The sequence below is a fragment of the Danio rerio genome, chromosome 12, assembly GCF_052040795.2.
Source record: "Danio rerio strain M-AB ecotype USA chromosome 12, GRCz13ab, whole genome shotgun sequence".
Classification (NCBI taxonomy): Eukaryota; Metazoa; Chordata; class Actinopteri; order Cypriniformes; family Danionidae; genus Danio; species Danio rerio.
Window position 1 is genome coordinate 22964600 of NC_141032.1, and position 20897 is coordinate 22985496.

The window sequence follows — 20897 nt, forward strand, 5'->3', positions numbered from 1 at the left end:
GGGCTGCTTTACTTTCGGTCGCTTTGTGTTCCCTAATATGTAGCCGCAGTAAATTACTAAGGTTATAAACAAGTTGACACACAAGTTGAGAGCCAGTGAGTTTTTCCACCCAAAGCGTGTTTTACACAAGCATGTGCATGTTGTAATACTTTCTTGTTATTCTTGACAGATGGGGCAGGCCACTCAGGACTGTTTTGGAATCTGCTCAATGAGTTAATCCATAAGCACTGTTGTCAGTCATCACTAGATCTAGTACAAACTGAGTAAGGCAGCGATTCTTTCAACAGGTCCAGGATCTTACAGTCAGCTTTTAAATATTCATGGAAACTAGAGATAATTAAAGGATGGACAGTATTATTAGCATTATCCGAGAGCTTGCATACATTTACTATCTTTGGCCTAATTAGCCTGAAGAACACAAGGCTACTGTAAAAACCAAACAGCAAAAGATGTGCAGCATCTCACATCTCGATCTTCCTGTTTATTTGTAACTAAACGTAGCTCTACATGATTGCTACATGTTTTGTCCTGATTTAATAGTTTTAGCCCTTGTGCACTGTTCAAATTTACTACCCTTCAACATTAAACAGTTGTAAAAATGCATCAGATAAATACTTAAAAAAAAAATGTTTTTTCAGAAATTTGTTAATCAACCGTTCTGATCAAAACTACTAAATTGTTTAAATATTACAGGATTTGAAATCTTTAATTGCCAACTTCACAAATGTCGTCACTAATTTTGTGAAAAAAAAAGAAGTATTTTTAATCTAAGAAGTAATTTTGGACTGAATGTTTTATTTTGGACATGTGAAAGATTAGTAACAACATTGCATTGTTTGATTTGTATCTTTTCTCCCTAATTTACTCTTGGTGGCTGTTTTTGCTCCATGCATATTTTGTTTTTCTCAGACACATCATGGTCAGAGACGCACATACACGCGCTTTAATTTGTTATACCCCATTTAAATTAAAAATTAAGCCTTTTTGCACAGGCCTATCTAAAGAGTTAATAGTGACAACTAATGATCAACAGTTAAAATAAATGTAAAGGTAAACAAATTTTACCTCCTTCCCAACAGGAAAAACCACCAACAACCAAAAAGGGAAAAACAGTCCCGAACAGTAAATTAGGGAGAAAAACTGAAAATCAATCAAGAACAACGCATGAAAGGCAACATTGTTTCACATGTCCCAAGACTTTGATAAAAAAAAAATCCAGTCCACAATTACTTTTTATATTGAAAATACATCCTTTTGTGTGTTTTTATTTTTCACCCAATAAGTGACATCATTTGTGAATTTGGCAATTAACAAGTTAAAATCCTGTAATTTTAATCAAGACTGAGGTTGATTAACAGATTTATGCAAAAAAACGTTTGAAAAACAAAACAAAAGGGTCGTAAATTTACCCAGAGTGAATCATTGAGGTTTTTTTTTCCATTCAAATCATTTTCTTGAAATATGTGTCAAAATAAGATTTGTCACCAAAAATCCTTCTGCTACAGTAGATGAAACAGAAAAAGTAATGGCCAAATTAAAACACAAAATTACCCCATAGTGGATGAAATCAACCAACATTATATTACATAAGAAAGTGATTATTAGTGTCAGTTTTGTTAACTGACTAAAATGGGACAATAAAAACATTTTTGAATGACATAAATTACGATGACAATCTGTGGACATTTTGATCAGAAATAAAAATGATGTCAATATGTGCTGGAGGGTTAGATTTAGGAAGATAGGTTCTTTTCACACTAATGGTATTCATGGGGACATTTTATATATAGACAGATTAAGGATTTGTTCCAATACTTAATACCACAAAACGACTTAGTGATGTCTATGCTTTGTAACTGAATACAGTAACTATCTCAACATGAATCACTTTTTTAGTGTTGCCACTTAGTATCATGTTGAGCACTTACGTTGGCATTCAGAGACGCATGGTTTCACAAAAGAGACAAATTTATGTGAAATCATTTATTTCTCTTATACATAAAAACACTATTGGTTATGTTTAGGGAAGGTGGTTGGCCAGTGGTTTGCATGGTTATCAGTATGGCAAGAACAAAAGGTGGACAAATGCATGTATCTGAAATGCACAACAAAATGTTCCCTAATGCTGAGCTCAGACTGCACGATTTTAGCCCTGGTTTTGACTCGCTGACAGATTTTGAGAAATCACAGACAAATCAGTGCTCGTTCATGTGAATTACAATCACATAGTGTGAGCATTTAAAGACGCGATCTGAGAGAATTGCCAATGAGTTGCAGACACCCATGAGATTTTTGGCATCCTAAATATTTGGAGCTGTCGGTGATTCAACATCATGTCTTGTGAAATGTGATTGACAATAACACAGACGATTACCCACAGCCAATCAAAGAGCAGCATCCACTAGTTATGGGTATTTGCAGGTCAGTTGGAGCTTGGTGAAAGTTAAAAGGGCTTCTTTTCTTTCCATTTGGACCCAATAAATTGAGGTAAGACTAGTGCCAATTATCAGGAACATTAGTGTCTGTTTGTTGTGTCATCTGATCAATGTCACAACCAGGTCGAAAAACAAAAAAGTTGAACATTTTCTGCCACACTAAAGGCTTCTTTCTCATTATGTAGTTGGTAACAACATACACTATGTGACTGAGTTGTTCTTGCGTTGCGTGTGTTTGGTTGTAAGACGTAGTTTGCAGACTGAGAAAACGTTGTTGGAGATTCTTCCTATTGTAAATGTATTCAGTTTGAAACCCTTTGTTGGCGATCCATCTTGTAGTGTAAACACAGCAGCGACCCCCAGATAGTCATGCAGTGTCAAAACATCTAGGACGTGACTGCTCAGAAAGTTGTGCGGTCTGAACTTGGCATGAGTAATGAATTTCAGATTAACAAAAATTTAGACAGCGCCCTCTAGTGGATTTTTCATCCAAAATATGCGACGAAACCCAGATTTCCTGAAGCTGAATTGCACATTTTGCAAAAGATGTAGGCTGAAGGATGTATTTTCGGTGAGCCTGGATTACTCAAAGTGACAGTAGCCTTGGACTTTCATGTAATGAATCACCAAGAACCACAGTTTCTGCTAGAAATCTTTAATGTTTTACTGAAAAAAAACAAGTCACATTTTTGGACCAAGTCATCATTCATTCAGCAGTTTGAGTTAGTAAAGGTACATATTTTCTTATTAGTTTTTTATTATACTATACAGAAGTTTAGCACGTTCCTTGTAAATACAAACCACTTGTTGTTGGAAACCCTGTGCATCACTTCTAGTTAGTTCATGGTGGGAAAATCATGGCTGTAATAAAATGGGTGTTATTAAGTAGTGTACTTTTCAGCTTTGATCTGTCTCGTTTCATTTCTGGTTTCACTGTTGATGTAAATCACAGCAAATTTCTTCATGGTTAAATAGCACATTTACATCCTCATTGACATTATGTAATATAGGCAGAATATACTGTATACAGTCATTTTCGTCTCAGTAACCAGTTTAGACTTAATATAATAATGACTATAATGGCCTCTATGACCCAGATGTTCTGTATTGTAAAGCTTAATAATGACCTACTTTGTGACGCTTAATATAATTTTGGGTATAACTATATGGCCATTGTTCAGATGATCCTCTGCTTCTTTGTTAAAGTCTTACTGACCCGGTTATTTCCAACAGCATTAGTTTAAAGAACTAAATGAAATGTAATTACACTTTCATCATAAAATGGCATGTTTAAGTGTGTCAAGACTTCAGAATTAAGGATTGACTTGTTCCTCAGATTTGTTTACAGTCTTTAGCGACAAAATCTTCAGAACACAGGCGACAAAACCAGACTGTGTAGAAGATATGAAATCAGAACATCATCAGGTCTGCTTTTGTTGTAATGATCTTATCTTTTATCAAATGACTGACTATAGGGTTAATCTGTGAACTGCATCTTAAATACCACAACTTCCTTCTTCATGATTGGTTAAAGGTTTTATGGTGAAAAGAAATTGAAAGGTTATTTACGTGCAGGTGACGTTCATTAGATGGCCAGATGTCTTTTCCTGCTCTCTCTTTCTGTGCGCGCTCATGTGTTGCAGAGCAGGTTTTATTTCTGTTTTCACTGCATTTTTAAAGTTTTGATAATATCGGTGTGGTAGTGTGTGCGATTTTTGTCCTTGACTCTTGTGATAAAAAAAAAAGTCAATTTAATTTTTAATTTTTGATTTGATTTATTTATTTATTTTAGTTTGTTATTTTGAGTGTAACCAAATGAAAATGTCATTGACAACTAGCTGAAATGAAAAAGTTTTTAAAATGTTTATCTTTTCCCACTTATTTTAACTAGATTACGAAAAATTATTGTAGTTTGGTGGTTTTTAGTTAATCACAAATAACCTTGATTAAATCAACTATTAGTATATTGAAATAAAGATGAAAGAAAACAATGTAAATATTAAAAAAAGGAACTATTTTAATATGATTTAAAATAACAAGTTACGTAAACTAACAATGATCAATTTTATTGTATATTAATTAATCATTAATTAATAATTGCGAGGCAGTGGCGCAGTAGGTAGTGCTGTCACCTCACAGCAAGAAGGTCGCTGGGTCGCTGGTTTGAATCTCGGCTCAGTTGGCGTTTCTGTGTGGAGTTTGCATGTTCTCCCTGCCTTTGCGTGGGTTTCCTCTGGGTGCTCCGGTTTCCCCCACAGTTCAAAGACATGCGGTACAGCTGAATTGGGTAGGCTAAATTATCCGTAGTTTATGAGTGTGTGTGAATGTGTGTGTGGATGATTCCCAGAGATGGGTTGCGGCTGGAAGGGCATCCGCTGTGTAAAAACTTGCTGGATAAGTTGGTGGTTCATTACGCCGTGGCGACCCCGGATTATTAAAGGGACTAAGCCAACAAGAAAATTAATGAATGAATAATTAATGATTTATAATAATGCATATTTATTAAATGTTGTTACTACAATACTAATACATTTATAAAATCATATCTTTCATGTTTTTAATGTATCTTAAGCTGAACTAACAATGAAAAATTGTAGTTTTTTTTTAATTTAACTACTAACTATTCAATTAAGATTAATGAAGATGAATGAATGCTAAACATATGCCATTTTTTTTTGTCAATACATTAAGTAAAGTTCAATAATGGGAACTTCGTAATTAATTAAAGCAATTGTTTAATAGACCATTTCAATGTTGTAATGTCATTGGCTCATGAACGTTTCCTGCTCGTTATCAAACTATAACAAAAGAGACCATTCAATCATAACTTAACGTAAAACAGCTATCATGATATTATTTATCAATATGTGGCTCTTTTTGTATTCTCAAAAGCTATAGAAATTAAAAATATAAAACAGAAAATGCATTGGTACAATCAAAATATAAATAAACATATCAGATTGACAGCCATTACTAATTGACAGTCTGGACTAATCTTGTATTTTGCTGGATGAGTGTTGAAACTTTGCATTTTAGATGTAGGTTTGAGTCTTTTGCAAGTTCATTTACATGATTGTAAATCTACACTCAGCCTGTAAGTCAGACTCTTGTGCGCAGTCGCGTGTTTGTTACATAAGTCTTTCATTTATCTGCTCTCATCCACTGCGGTGAGCTCAGACACCGTGCAGATTTTCCACTCGTTTTGTTCAGGGAGGCTTTCATCATATGCAGAATGTTGTTTAAGAAATGAGCCGATATCCTGTGTTTGGAAAAGGTATTACAGTAAAACCTTTTTTTCCTATTTTGTGGCGTTAATTCCCTTTGAACACACTGTCACAAAGGCTCATGGAATAAAAAAGCAAAGTGACTGCTGAGTCTGCTGTGCCACATAGAAAAATGCTAAAATGCATGTGGATAAACAACTGTAAATGTTTAGGTGTAAGCAAACATGAAACATTTGCTGTTTTCGTTTTCTCTTTAGTCATGCAGTTTTCATCACTGTAGTAGACTGTAGTTTAGTCATGCAGTTTTCATAGACTGTAGTAGACTGTAGTTTAGAAAGGGGTTGTTTTTTACTGTACCATTTATTGGAACAAATTGTTGCTTGCTTTTGGCAAGCCAAACCAAATCATTAGTGATTCATCTGATTACTGTCATTATCTAATCTGTTTAGAGCTTTACTGGAGGCACCTGCTTTGTGTTCTTGGACATTTTGGAGAAGTACTTAGTCTATTTTAGTGTTTATATTATGTATTTTATTTGCATATTGGAGTCAATTCAAATGCTAAATAAAAGAGCGTTTCCTTGGTGTTATTCTACTCCAGTTGACTTGAATAACAACAGGTCAAATTATAACCATTGAGAAGTCATCAATTTTTTGATTATTCTATATGCGACTAGAATATTAAAATGTGAATTTTACATAAACACATACATACACACACACGTTTGTTTTTTTGAAAAGTGGGAACATTACATATGTTTTTATTCATTTTATACTGTTTAAACTGTATATTGTACTGCCCTCACCCCACCCTACCCCTAAACCAAACCATCACAGGAGACAGTGTGCAGCTTTACTCTCTGATTAAACTCATTCTGTGGGATTTATAAGCTTTTTGAGAAATGAGAACGTTATCAATGTCCTCATATTTTACCACCTTTTTGTAATACCTGTGTCATACCTATGTCATTGTACAGATTTGTGTCCTGATATGTCACAAAACGCGTGTATACACACACACACACACACACACACACACAGACACAGACACACACACACACATACACATACACATACACACACACACACACACACACACACACACACACACACACACACACACACACACACATACAGTGTTCAGCATATATAAGTACACCCTTTTACATTAATATTTTTAATATGAAGGTTTACAATATTATATTTGTGCATACTCATTAGATTAGTCAGTACTGAAGCCTAATATGGAGCTAGTCTAACTAAATAACTTGCGATAATGGTCCAAAAACTAGTACACCCAAATTTATGTTATAGAAAGTTTAATTTAATAATTGTTTAGTGACTAAAATATTATTTTAATAAATATTTGTTTAATAAATCTGTTTTTTTTTTTCAAATGCACAAAAATACATTGTCTATATTTTTTTATAAACATTGTCGGGTTAATCTTGATATTTCAAGTTTAACTGAAATAATGATCAATAGTGAAAACTTAAGAAACCATTGTAATTATTCTGTGAAAAGTGTTTTGTTACTATTATGATTACATTGAAGATACTCTACTATTTAACATATTATATTTCTGTCATCATTTTAAAAATATAATTAACTTTAAGATTATAGAAATAACAAATATGAGGTGCAATATTAAAAATGATAGAAATTTCTAAAACTTTTGAATAAATAAACATTGAAACATGTTTTTTCTTGATTGTGACAATCACATGGAATTGTGAATTTTTATTCAGTACAAATATAATATTGAAATATTTTATCTTTAATTGTTATTATAATTAAACAATGTCTCCCATTTTATCATACCTATAATAACCATGTATATACTGTAGCACCTCATTACCATGCTAAAATGTATCTTATGTAGCTAATGTAATGACTTGTTTGATACTCTTATAACTCCTGTAGCTTTTTGACAAGAATTGCTGTAATTGTTCTATTTTTGTGTGATTTATAGTGTAATTATATTAAAATTGTGCATGATATTTTAATACATTTAATACACATTTACGTTAATGATATACAGTAAAACAATTGATATGTGTAAAACTACTTATTTAGAATAAGCTGAATCAACACAATACTTGAGTTTTTTGGGGGGTAACTTAATTGTTTTATGTTCAATCCACTTAAATTTGTATAATTATTAAGTTGGCTTAATTGATTTAGGTTGGTAAAACATGGAGGAATTGTTACAGTGTACAAGACTTTATATTGATTTTGCCTCAGACACTTGCATCTACGCTTCAGAGTCACTCATTGCCTGAACGTTGTTGTGACTTTCAGTTTTTGAGGGGCGATTCTATTCACAAGAAAAGATGGAAACATGCCTTTGAGCGTTACAAAAAAAAATCAGCAGGTCCAGTGACAGTGAATGACTTGATACTAGGTGTCCTTTAAATTGGCTCATTATGTTTATTGTGTGGGTTTAGGGAGTGGTTGAGTCCTGTGCGGTTACTGTGGCTCATTTCATTTGAGAGATGCCCACATTAGAAGCAGCTCTTCCATTCAGTGAGAAAAGACCACTGTTGACAGACACAAAGGCTGTTTGTGTTTGCACGCACGTTTTTGTGTGGATACTGTGAGCGAGGGAGGGAGATGGAAATTGAGAGATCGGGGTGGGTTAGCCATGTCTGGAATGTTGTCTCGTGTTGAAACTCGAACTCCTCTTGAAAGGCGTGCAACATCAACTTCTTTTTTTCTTCCCCTGAAGCCAAATGTAAAGTTCATAGCTCGGCTGGCATCTTCCCCTCTGCCCGCCATAGACTTCATTGGGGTGGTTGTGGTAGAGTACAACAGCTTCTGTGACTTGCCCAACATGAGCTAAACAAGAAGGCTTGTAGATTCCTTAGATTCAAAGGAAACTAGTGGTGCCAATTTGATGTGTCAGTCTTGGAATGTACAAAGTAAAAGTAAAAACATCTGTATTGTCCAGTTTTTAGGGTTGCACGATATTGGAAAAAACTGATATTGTGGTATCTATGTGATGCATATTGCGATATGAAAACAATTTCACCTGATGGTTTGAATGTTGTTGTCTTTTTTTTTAAACAGGGAGTTTAACAGTATTCAGGTACAGAAATGGAAAAATCACAATGTTTTAAAAAATATCTAAATTCTTATATTAAGAAACATTTTCTGGACAAGTAAAAAAATGTTTTAAAATTGTTTTTAGGTTAGTTTAAAAGTTGGATATTCTGACTAGAAATAAGACAAATTCTAGGTAAGGAATGCATTTTTTTGTCAATGGAAATATAAAATAACAGTGTATAATCTTCACCGTAAAAATAATTTAAATTATAATTAGTCTTTTTTTACATGTACGTTCCCTTCAACTCTGTCTAGGGGGACACGGGTATGCAACAGAATGTTAGTGGAGGTTTGTGTGTGTGTGTCAGCATTGAGGTCCTATGAGACACTTCTCAAAGGACTAAACAAAAGAAATAATGCAACCTGAATGAAGATTAACAAAATACTTATTAAAGGATTAAGGGAGGGTTCCAAAAAAACTTCAAGAGGGGGTTCAAGCCAAAACAACAAACAAAAATTCTGTAACTGAGAGAAAGGGAAGAACTAAATAATCCATAAAAGAAAGAAAAGATAAATACATCAAAAATACTCTCTCTCCCTTACTAGCATAAACAGGAGAAAACTGTTACAAAAAAAAGGAAAATGGCACCCCCTCTCTACTAACCCAATCCCTGATTAACAAAGAGTAAAGAGTGTTTAACAAAGTAGTATTGAAAACATACTTACAATCAAAAAGAGGTTGAAACAAATGCTGTATCATACAATGTCATAATTTCTTGTGCTCAAATGTTTTAAACTATCTTGAAATACTCACAGACCTTGTCAACTTTTATTCAGACATAACATTGCAGATTCAATTATGAGACGATTGTGGATGCGCACATTGTGATATTGATGCTGAAATTATATATTGTGCAGCCCTACTGGTTCAGTTAAAAAACAGAAAGTGTCACGCAATTATTTAACATTTTATCACAAATTAATGTGGTTAAACTAGGGCTGCACGATTAATAGTAAAAAGATTGCAATCTCGATTCGACCCTACACACGATCTTAATACATCTTTTTGACGATTCAGCCTATTATATTTTCAAGGTCTGTGGAGAAGCTCAAAGGCACTCGCGCAAGTCTTCACAGCAACATGAACGCCTCCAAATGGCATTAAAAGTGTCACATGCTGTATTTATAAGACATAATTTACACCTAAATGTAATTTCTATCTAAATTATTGAGTATTAGTATTGATGTATTCGCAGTTGCAAAATCACACGTGAGCTGACGCACTGTTTGTTTACTACCGAGAGGATGTAAACAGTTCATTGAACATAACCTGCATAGGCTGTGTATAACATCTAATAAAGTTGTAAATAACGTTCAGTTTGGTGGACAGAGCGATTGTTAGGAAGCCGCGCGGGACATATGATTTGCATGTTTTTTTTTGTCGGTGATTTTTGCAACACCTGTTTGTGGATGAAATGATTGAAATACTATTGTTGTTGCTCTTGTCACAGATGAGTGTGCTTGACAAATCACCTGTGTGAGAAGACTCTTGAAAACTCTACTCTCGCCATGTTTAGATCTGTTATAGTCATGAGGGTTTGTGTTTCTCTCTGACTATGGAATATAAATTGGAGTTGCTTTTCAAGTGACAAATTGTTCACAGCAGTTGTTGTGAATTGGGTCTTTTTGCTATTAAAACAAACAAAAGAAACTCTCCATGTTTCTGAAAAAAACATTGTGAATGTGCTTCACACAGGTGAGTGGGTTTGACAAACCACCTGTTGATAATACATTTCCTCTTGCCTCTCTGTATACACCAGTTATTTTCCTACATACAAAAACTACAATGACCCAACAATAATAATAAATGAGAAAAACATCAAGGACAAATTAACTAGCTAAACCAAGTTAGACTTGTCATGACTCCATATATTGCTGCTACTTTAAAGGGCTTCTTTTACCATCATTTGTATTTTACTCTCGATAAATGCGTCTGCTGCATTAATAAATGTGAATGTAAATTTGTTTAAAGAGCCCATATTATGGGTTTTTGAAAATTCCCCTCCATGTAGTGTGTAACACAGCTCTAAGTGAAGTGAAGTATCCAGCTAAGGCTTAAATCTGTAAGAATACAGTGTTTAAAACTGTTGATTCATCTATAAAAGAGTCGAATCATAGTGCTTCAAACGAGTCGCCTTGATACCGACTCATTAGGTGTTTCGCCATGACGTACGAACGAAACAAAGTTTTTCACGTGCACGCGCAAACCCGGGAGATTTCAAACCTGAGGCCCCGCCCTCTGACGCAGTAACCCAGACACACACACACACACACACCCACAAACACACGCACACCCACAAACACACGCACACAAACATGCCGGTCGATTGAAGTCACACTGCAGATGGATATATTGAGTCTCTACCCAAAGATGAAACATCAGCATTATAACCAAGCAGTTGGAAACTTCTGGAAGCTACATGCTACAAAGAATACTTCATCTGAGTTTGTTAAAGGAAGGATCAGTAAAGAGTAACTGATGGACGTCAGGATGGGTTTCTTCCTACATTTCTCAAGTGTAAGTACGTGCGGTTAAAGTTGTTGCCTCGTTTACTCTAGCTTGCAAATGTATTTAGTTGTGATTTGTTACTTGTAACCGCGTGTACTGTATCAGGTTAACTGGATATATTATCTTATCGCGTGCAAAGTCACGTTAAAAACGCGACGCGTGCTGTTTGTTTATGGAGCTCCGTGCTAGAGTTCTGCTCCCGCGATTTATTCGGAAATGTATTCCCGCGCCGCAGAAATCTGGCGCGGGGAGAGAGAGGGGGAGAGAGAGAGAGAGAGAGAGAGAGAGCGAGAGAGAGAGAGCGAACGAACGAACGAGCTTTGTGTACTTTGTGCTGTGTGTGTGTTTTTATACAGACAGCTTGGCTGTCTGGACTGTATACTGGGTGATATTTGGTTGTGTTCTCCGCTCTAGCGGGACCGGGCGCGGCGGGCAGAAAACGGAGCGGGTTCTCAGGCTAAAACCTGGCGGGTGCGGGCTGAAGCGGGAGCGTTGTCATCCGGAGGTGTGTGTGTGTTTTTGTGTGTGTGTGGTATGGCGAGTACACGACTGTCTCCTTCGTTCGGTTATCCGTGGCACTATCCACTCGCCATAGTGTGGCAGCTAAAGTCCACGCCTACACTATCGAGCGTGTATGAACTGTGATTACTTTTTAAATTGCTGATTAGCTATTGGCCATTTCCCTCTCTGACTGAAGGCAGTCGACCAATCGCGACAGACTGTCATCGGCCCAATCAGCGCAGATTAGCTCCGCGCTAAGGAGGGGTTTGGGAACAAATGAATCACTGGACGATTCATACAGGAGTCGCTGGGATAATTAGATAAAAATAAATGCAGATTATAAGACCATGAAAGTGTTTTTTGACCTTGCATGCATATTAGACTGTTGTTGGAGACCCTTACAACCAAGATATGACCTTATTTCATGTATAATATGGGCTCTTTAATATTTTTTGAAGAAGTGTAAATGCTGCTGTATAAACCTTGAAATGCTGCAAATAAGCAGACTGAAATATGAACATATGTGGATCAAAGACATACAGTAAAAAGGAACAAAAAACAGGTCATGCCGTCTGGTGTGATCATAAAAAGCACAGAATGCCCAAGGTTTTTTTTTTTTTTTCTCTTCACAGTTACAGTTTGTGTCTGAAATGCATCTCCTTGTAGCACATCTTCATTTGTGTAAGACAGACAAATCCCCAGCATCTTACTAATTTGTTTGTTTATTTATTTATTTTTTTCATTAGTTTTGAGCTGATTATTCCATGACGTGTTCATACTGTATGTGATTGTGTTCTGCTCAGATCAGATCACCGCATGGTCCTTGCTGTGAGCTGAAAAAAACTATTTTTTATAAACGCACTTATGCATGCATAAACGTGTGCATGAACAGACACACACACAGATGGGAACGAGTGTGTGTTCTACTGGTGGTTTGTAAAGCCCACTAACGTGCATGAGACACTTCATACTCAGAATTGCACAATATTTGAAACATGGAGTGTTTATAAGAAAGTGTTGAATAAGTAATTAAATGATTTGACAGATGCATAGCCAAATTTGGACAGACCAAAGTATTAATAAAGTTGCTAATATTTTAACCATACACTTTGATTGAACTACTGTTGTTTGTTTTTAATGCAGTAAAGGGTCTTGCACCTTCTTATTTATGTTGCTGGAGGTCCCCATATCCAAGTATAAACAATAGGGTGAACAATGTGGAAAACCCTCCCGTTAGAACTTTATTATGCATTATCACAAATGTGTCACTACTTAAATCTAAACTTAAAACCTATTTATTTAGACTTGCTTTTGATATTCCATAGTACAAAGTGATACTTTATTGACACTTGTGTTCTTACCATCTGATGTGTTTTGATGCTTTATTTATTTATTTTAATATATATTTTTAGGGGTTTTGTCACCTTTATTTGGTATGGGACAGTGGAGGTTACAGACAGGAAAGTATTGGGAGCAGAGAGAGGGGAAGAGTTGTCAAAGCACCTCGAGCCAGGAATTAAACTCAGATCGCCATGAGCACCATGGTGCTATATGTCGACGCACTTAACCAGGCTATTGGCACCGACATTTTGTTTTTATCACTGTAAAGCACTTTATAGGGCATCCTCATGGTTGAAATAAGGTGCTATATAAATAGTTAATTGCTTAATTCGTATAAAAATATAGTTCTTTTTTTGTAGAAAACAGAAATTAGTTTTTTATAAATGAGAAGAAATGCAGCTTTTAAATTAAATAATACATACTGTACACACCAAAGGCTTAATATCATTTTTGAAAAATAGCTGGATCATAGTAGCTCTGGATATAAACTTAAGAAAGTCAAGAACAAGGTGTAGAAAATAGAGGCTGATATTATTTTCAGCTTATCAGTTGAAATGAAAGGTCAGGTTGAGTGCATTTCATTGTGGGATGTAGATGGAATGCAATGATTGGCTGAATTCAGGGTATCATATTTGATTTCCTCATATAATAAGTAGAAACAGAGTAGAATGCTAATATTTATCATAGCATGTGTATTGATGCTCTTCGTTTGACCATTCTAATGCTTCTAATAATAATAACTAAACAAAATGTACGGTGTACAACATGACTAGTAACGTTTAAAAGGTTTACATTTAGTTGCTGAAACATATTGTGGTTCATTAAATGTTTTTGCATTTTTTCGATTTTTGTAATAAACTTTTCAAAAGAAACTCATTGCATATTTTCACATACAGGGGCCTGAGTAATTTCGGGCTTGACTGTACGTATACTTGTACTATAAGTCTTTTATGACCTTGAACTTAAAATTGAACAGTACATGCTTTTCTGTCTTGCGTGAAGTGTGACAAAGCAAAATCTTTAACAAGAGAGCAGCCATATTTTTAAAATTCTACATTCCGGAAATAAGAAATGTAATTTTCACAATAAATGAAGCATTTTCTTCGTGATTGGTTTTAACCCAGAAGATGTGGGTTAAGGAATTCATTGCATCTTTATTGCTCCCACTATGCTGGAGGAAGCAAATCGTTATAGATCCAACTCCTGCAGAATTCTCTGATGTGGAGCAGGAGAGAGAGGATATTTTGTGACAGTGATGGTTTTAGATGCATGGATTAGAAGGAATGCTTTCCGAGCAAGTGTATGATTGAAGTGTATGGAGGATGTAAGAAACGAAAGAAAAGTTTGGGTTTTGACATTACTTTTAAGTCAAAAATGGGGCAGGCGGCTGTATGTTTAGTGACAGGTAAGTGAACAGCGTTTACATTTACAAAAATTCTTCATTTTCATGTTGTTTGAGATGAAAGCAGACAAGATGCCGTTTATATCGGAGTATGTTTTAAATAATGACACAGCTCTGTGTTGTTTAGAGAACTCGTCTACTGTCACTGTCATTTGGTACAGTCTTGCTCTGCATTCATCATTCTTCACTCGTATTTTCCCTTCAGCGACAGGTGGAGCTTACAGTTTTATAATGTGTCATGTTTGTAAAAAAATGTTTACACAGTGCCTACAAGGCAGCTCTATTTATCATCTATTTTGCTTTTGTTTACTTGGTTTTTCTCCTCCTCGTCCTACTTGTAATTTTTATATTATATCGTGAAATAGCTGGGTTCTCCGTCCATCTTCGTACTCCATTTCATTTTCCATACAGAATTTTGTTTATAGCATATAACTTTTTGATCTTTAAATAAAGATCTGTCAGGAGTTCAGAGATTTTAAATCTATGGTGTATGTTTTTGCAGAAGCCACTAGCATTATTTTTATTTAAGAAATAAGTCAACAGCTGAAATTGTATTGAAATTGTTATCTGTGTCTAAATGTTCCACAAGTCAGAGATTTAGATTGCATTTACACATTATTTTATGTTTTTTTTAAATAGTTTGAATTGCCACATTTACATGTACTGCTCTCGCCTCAGTTGTAGACATGAATAAAAAAGTGTTGGGTTGATTTGCACATATAAAGTACTTTTCAGACAATAATTAAGAGACTTTTATATTTACATAAGTTTTTTCATATTGAGTTATAACAGGAGTTCTCAAACTCTGTCCTGCAGGGCTGCTGTCTTGCATATTTTAGCTCCAACTTGCTTCAACACACCTGCAAGAATATTTCTAGAAAGCTTAGTAAGAACTTGATAAGCTAGCCCAGGTATGTGATTGGGGTTGGAACTTGGAACTAAACTAGACACTGGCCCTCCAGAGTTTGAGAACCCCTGGCCTGAGTTATAACATAGTTTGTTCTTTGTGTCGTGTGACTGTCTAACAGGATGTCATGGCAATTCGTAACTTTTTGATTTAGTGGCTATTTTGTATGAATTCATATGATCTCATTCATACCATTTTAAACGATTTGCTTATACTCCAATGACAGTTCTTTTAAAAATTGTACATTTTCATATGACTGAACTCGTACTGTACGAATTATCCACTAAACTGACAAAATGTAAAATACTTACGTTTCTTTGTGAGTTCAGGCCAGACTGTCACCACATGGTCCATGTCCATGTCACAGATTAAAAATGCAGAGTTTTCTGAATTTAAATATTGTTTTCATCCCCAACAAATTAACAAATTCATCATTATTTTTAATTAAATTGTGCACTTCTACAGTGTATAGCAAATCTGTAAATTAGCAGTTTTATGTACTTTTTTTATTTTTATTTTTTTTACTTTTGAATTGCATTACAGGATCTTAATTTTTCCTTCAAAAGCTTTTAATGTTAAAAATTGAGTTTTGTTTTCATTTTTCTAACAATTTTAAAGTGATATATCCTCTGTGTTTGTGTTGTAAATTACAGTGCATAAACCTGTTAATAAACTGCCAGTACTTTTCCTGTTAATTCTACTTTTTCTGTTATTTTAATTTTTTCTATATCATTTCTTAAACAATATCGGAATAATAATTATTGAATTTTTAACATCAAAAATTGATAGATCTGAAATAACTCCCATAATGCATTTCACAACTGTAAATAAACTGAAAACACTTAGTAGAAAACTTCATTCTCCAATTAAAGCTATTGAAAGCATAGTTCACCCCCAAATTTAAATGACCTTATCATTCATTCTCCCTCGTGCGGTTTTAAACCTTTAGGATTTTCGTTCTTCTGTTGGAAGATATTTTGAAGAAAGCTGGTTGCTGGTATCTACATCTACAGTAGGGGAAATGTATAGTTTATGGTAGAATTTTTATTTTATTTGGGTGAATATTACATTTAAGTAAACAATCTTATACCTTTGACTTTTCAAACTATCTTCATCTGCATTTTCTGAAAACAATCTGTAAAATTCACTACATGGAACACTTATAGAACACTAAGGTCCAGTTCTCAAATCTGATTGTTCAAGTGAAACATCCTAAAAGTTCTGATAATAGCACCTAAACAGTTCTGATACTTGTAGCTCTGAAAGTCTAGCCACAAGTTCTATAAAAATAGAGAGGAACTGTGGCATACCATTTAGTCTTAAAGGTATTTGTGGTCACTCTTAAAAACACAAGATGCCAGCTCTTTTACTTTATTGTATATACAGACATGTTTAGTCAGAGAAGTCGTTCCCTAATCTTTTCTAAATTGGATTGTTAGTATACTGCATGGCTGTTATTTAGACGGATTAAATAGGAGAGCCTTCTTAAAAAGGAGTCTCAGTTAAAAGAATGGTTCACCCTACAATGAGAAATTTATAGCAATGAACTTGGAAAAGAGTTCGGAATCTCATGTGGGTAAACAATAATGACAGAATTATCATTTTTGGAGACTTTTCCGTTCATATGCTGAAATAATTGTCACCATGACATCACAAACCGTGCATTTACATATAAATATTGAGGATAACAAAATATAGACTTGATGAATGTTATGTTCCTCATAGAACAAAAAAACATGACTTAACCATCGGTCTACATGGTTTTGAGTACTAAACAATTGACTGTTGAAAATCTGAAACAAGTGCTTTCATGCCGTAACATCATCATGCCTCATACCTCTTTAATGGAGGGATCAGCAGCTGAATGATTTGTTGAAAACATCACCACATCACGTCCTGACTCTTATTTCCATCTGTTTTCCTAGAGTTACTGGGCTCCACGAAGAGGCTCAATGTGAATTACCAAGACCAAGATGGGTAAGTTCTTTTATTTTTCACACGGTTGGTCCAAATTGTGTGAAAAGAAACTTAAAATATGCTCACGTATTGTCCAAACCTGCCCTCTTTACTGTTAAATATTTATGTAGAATCTCAGAAAAGCTCAGATTTATGAACTGCTGAGGAGCAGATTGAAGCAAACACAAGCTACACTGAAGTTTTGATTATGCTTATGTGCACATTTGACCGATCAGATCATTGTGCCATGTTTAAACACTGAAAGTGAGTGTTTTAGTTTTCAACATATTTAACTTGTCATTTTATTTTGTTTAATATTTATAAATACAGATAACTAAAAAAATCACACAAGTTTGTTTATACGTACATAGAATCAAACTTTAGAAGCAAAATTTTATTAATTTATTAGTTACTTTTTTTTTTGCTGTTATTTTTATTTGTATCATTTCCTCACTCAGAGAAGACACATCTAATAGAGTTATTAACAAAAATAGTAATATTAATTAAATTTGCCTACCTGGAGGTGATACTGAATATTTGACTCATTCATTAATTATTATTTCTTCAGTGCAAGTCAACTGAGTTAACTATAATTTCCCAAGTACATTCATGAGCCATTAAGCTGTTTAATTAATCATTGAAACATAATATTAAAGAAAAACATGTATAGGTAAGGCTATTTCAGCTGTCTTTACTGCGATCATAGTTTACTTTCGTTCTACACTTTAAATCGAATCATCACATTACAGCATAAGCAGTCATCAGGAGTCATACAGCATCTTCCATTGGACAAATGTTGAGAATTTTAAACGAGATTTTAAATTGCCTATGCTTGCTTTTTGTTTTTTTAAAGGGTTAAAAACATAATTAAACATAGCACATCCAATAAAAACATAGCAATAAAAAAAGCAAATGTATTTTGTTTACTGAATGCCTTGAGGACTCGTTTTCAGGACTCCATGTCACGGCTTGTGTTTGTTTGCTGAAACTAGCTGGGGTTTTGTTTGCTTTCATGGTATGTTTGCGTAAATTCAGTCTAAACACTGTGCTGTAATACTGTACTTTCCTGTCCAAACTGGAAAATAATGTGTAGATGCTTGGCTAAAAGTCAAAGATTCTTTCAAACTTTCAAGTATTATTGCTCAAACTTAGTAAAATGCAACGTGACATAGTTTGACTTGTATTCCCATGACTCTTCCCATGATTCCTTCTTGTTTTGAGCTAACAGCACTGTTTGAAATCAAAGCTCAGACATTTAAAAACAGCCGCAGATCCAAAGCTCTGATCACTCTTAAAAATAGTGAACTGTGGCTCTAGGGGTAAAGCTGCCACATGTTTATTAATGTGCATTTTCATTGTTGTTTAAGGAATATGATGTAGAACAGGACTATGCATTTGATCATAATTGAAACATTTCTAGGCTTGTCACTATATCTATTTTTTGTTGTACGATATATTGCATCAGAATATACTGTGAGAAACGATATTATTATTATTAACAAATTAATAATTAGATATTGCAATCAGAATGTGAAAACACACATTCTAGATGAATAATAATAAATATTAACAAAAAAGTGCAAGATAAAAATGAACAGAGTCTGTGATATCTGCTATCAGGTAAATACTCAAGTGCTTTTTTTTAACCATACTGACATGGATAACTCCAATAGAGATAGAGATGTTGCACAATTAGATAAAATGTTGCTAGAATTGTTTATGTATGGGCCATATAGATTGCATCATGAAAAATGATTGAAGTCATGTTTGTGTGTTGTGCGATTGTGCCGGGCCTAATTATTTCTGAACTGCTGGACTGGTTTACAGATGATGTGCCGTTGTATGTTATGTAAAAAAGAAACCATTCAGAAACGAAAAAATAAATAAATCTATAGTCCTTCATTGCGCATTCACCTCCAATGTTTTTTTTTTTTTTTTATAAATATTTTTTCGGGGTTTTCACCTTTATTGGATAGGAAAATAGAGAGAATTCACAGGAAAGCATGGGGAGCAGAGAGAGGGGAAGGATCGGCATAGGACCACGAGGCGGAATTGAACTCGGGTCGCCGTAAGCACCGGAGCGCATGTGTCGACGCCCTAACCACTACACCACTGGCGCCGACATTCACCTCCAATGTTGAAGATGTGTGGAACTGGAAGTGCTGGAGGAGTGCTTTCATTTCAAAACACTTTCCATTCACATATTCACAGTTTTCAAGCTTTTACCAAACGTTCATGTCTGCACTTGCCACTGGTATAAATCCCATTCAGAGTGTTTATGTCAGATAGTAGGAGAGAGCAGGAGCATTGATGCTAGAGTATGCTAATGCTAGTGTCATGCTAGCACAATTACCTCGGATTTCAGAAGATGCAGGTTTAAATCCTGTTCAGAGCAGTGCAAGTAGAACTGCTGGAATTACATTGGTACCGTAACCCGGATGGGAATGAGGTTTTGGGGGAGAGGCAAGTTTAATGGAGGCTATTTAGTAGTATCTTTGGCAAAAGCTAAGAGTGGATTGTGACAGAGTGCATATGGCCCTAGAATATGAGGTACCCTGAGGCGGGTTGTGTTGGGGCACATCAAGTCCCCCCTCTGTTCTTCAACTTTATTGTCGTAACCACAACCAACACGCATGCTCTACAACGTTATCAGCACCCCCGAATTTTCAACTTTATAATCCCCCTTCCCCTTCTTCAACTTATTCGCTTTATTTTTCATGTACGAGCGGACGCAGCCATTTGAATATTTTTGACTGTATACTTCTGGTCTCATTCACTTCCATTCATTTTTAGACAGTAAAACAGCTAGTTTTGCTGCTTGATTTTGCAAACTGATGTTTTCTTATTATTATAGGTTTACCTAGTTTTTGCAGTACAAGTGCTTAAACTTCCGGTGGACACATGGCCAAAATGTAGAAAAAAACTATGCCTCTGGATTAGTGTTTACATAGGCTTAAAGGGATGGTTCTTCTGAAAATAACATTTTTGTCAACAATTACTAAAGGTTGCTTGTTTCAATCTTTTATGAGTTTCTTTCTCCTGTTGAACACAAAAGAAGATATTTATCACGTGTTCGAAAATTGGGCCCAATTACGCGGTTTCAGACTCGATCAGAATCAGATGTTGCCTCTCGATCAGGCCTCTAATATGCAGTATAATCTCATTATTATTTTAACACATCTATAGGTATGCAGTGGCACAGAGTTAGACCCTTTTTTTGACTTCACACAGAAACAGCAACTTGACATTACTTTGTTGCAGAGGCGCTGTTGGTTAAATGCCGGCAAAGTAGAACACAGAATATCTGGTGCCTCATGTATCAACGCTGCGTACGCACAAAAACTTTGCGTACGCCAGGTTTTACGCTCAGAATCGCTCACGTTTGGATTTACTAACAATGAACTGAACATGGGAATGTGCGCAGCTTCACGGCAGCTTTCTGGCAGGCGTACGCACATTTTTTGTGCGTGTCTGTTTTATTTCCATTGGCGACTCCTAGAGGCAGTTGTTAAATTCCT

The 20897-nt window shown here is 35.1% G+C and overlaps 1 protein-coding gene across 14 annotated transcripts in view; it reads left to right on the forward strand.

The window, feature by feature from the left end:
* The window catches only part of caskin2a (CASK interacting protein 2a), an 85089-nt gene that overhangs the window by 3869 nt on the left and 60323 nt on the right, over positions 1–20897 (forward strand). For 10 of the 14 annotated variants that reach the window (XM_087276100.1, XM_087276104.1, XM_087276101.1 and 7 more), the window contains exon 3: positions 17349–17400. In XM_087276100.1, the coding sequence (XP_087132226.1) occupies positions 17349–17400 (52 nt within the window). Of the gene's footprint in view, positions 1–14255; positions 14520–17348; positions 17401–20897 lie in introns of those variants that run through there. The other 4 variants (XM_087276102.1, XM_087276103.1, XM_087276108.1 and 1 more) reach the window with 1 other exon arrangement.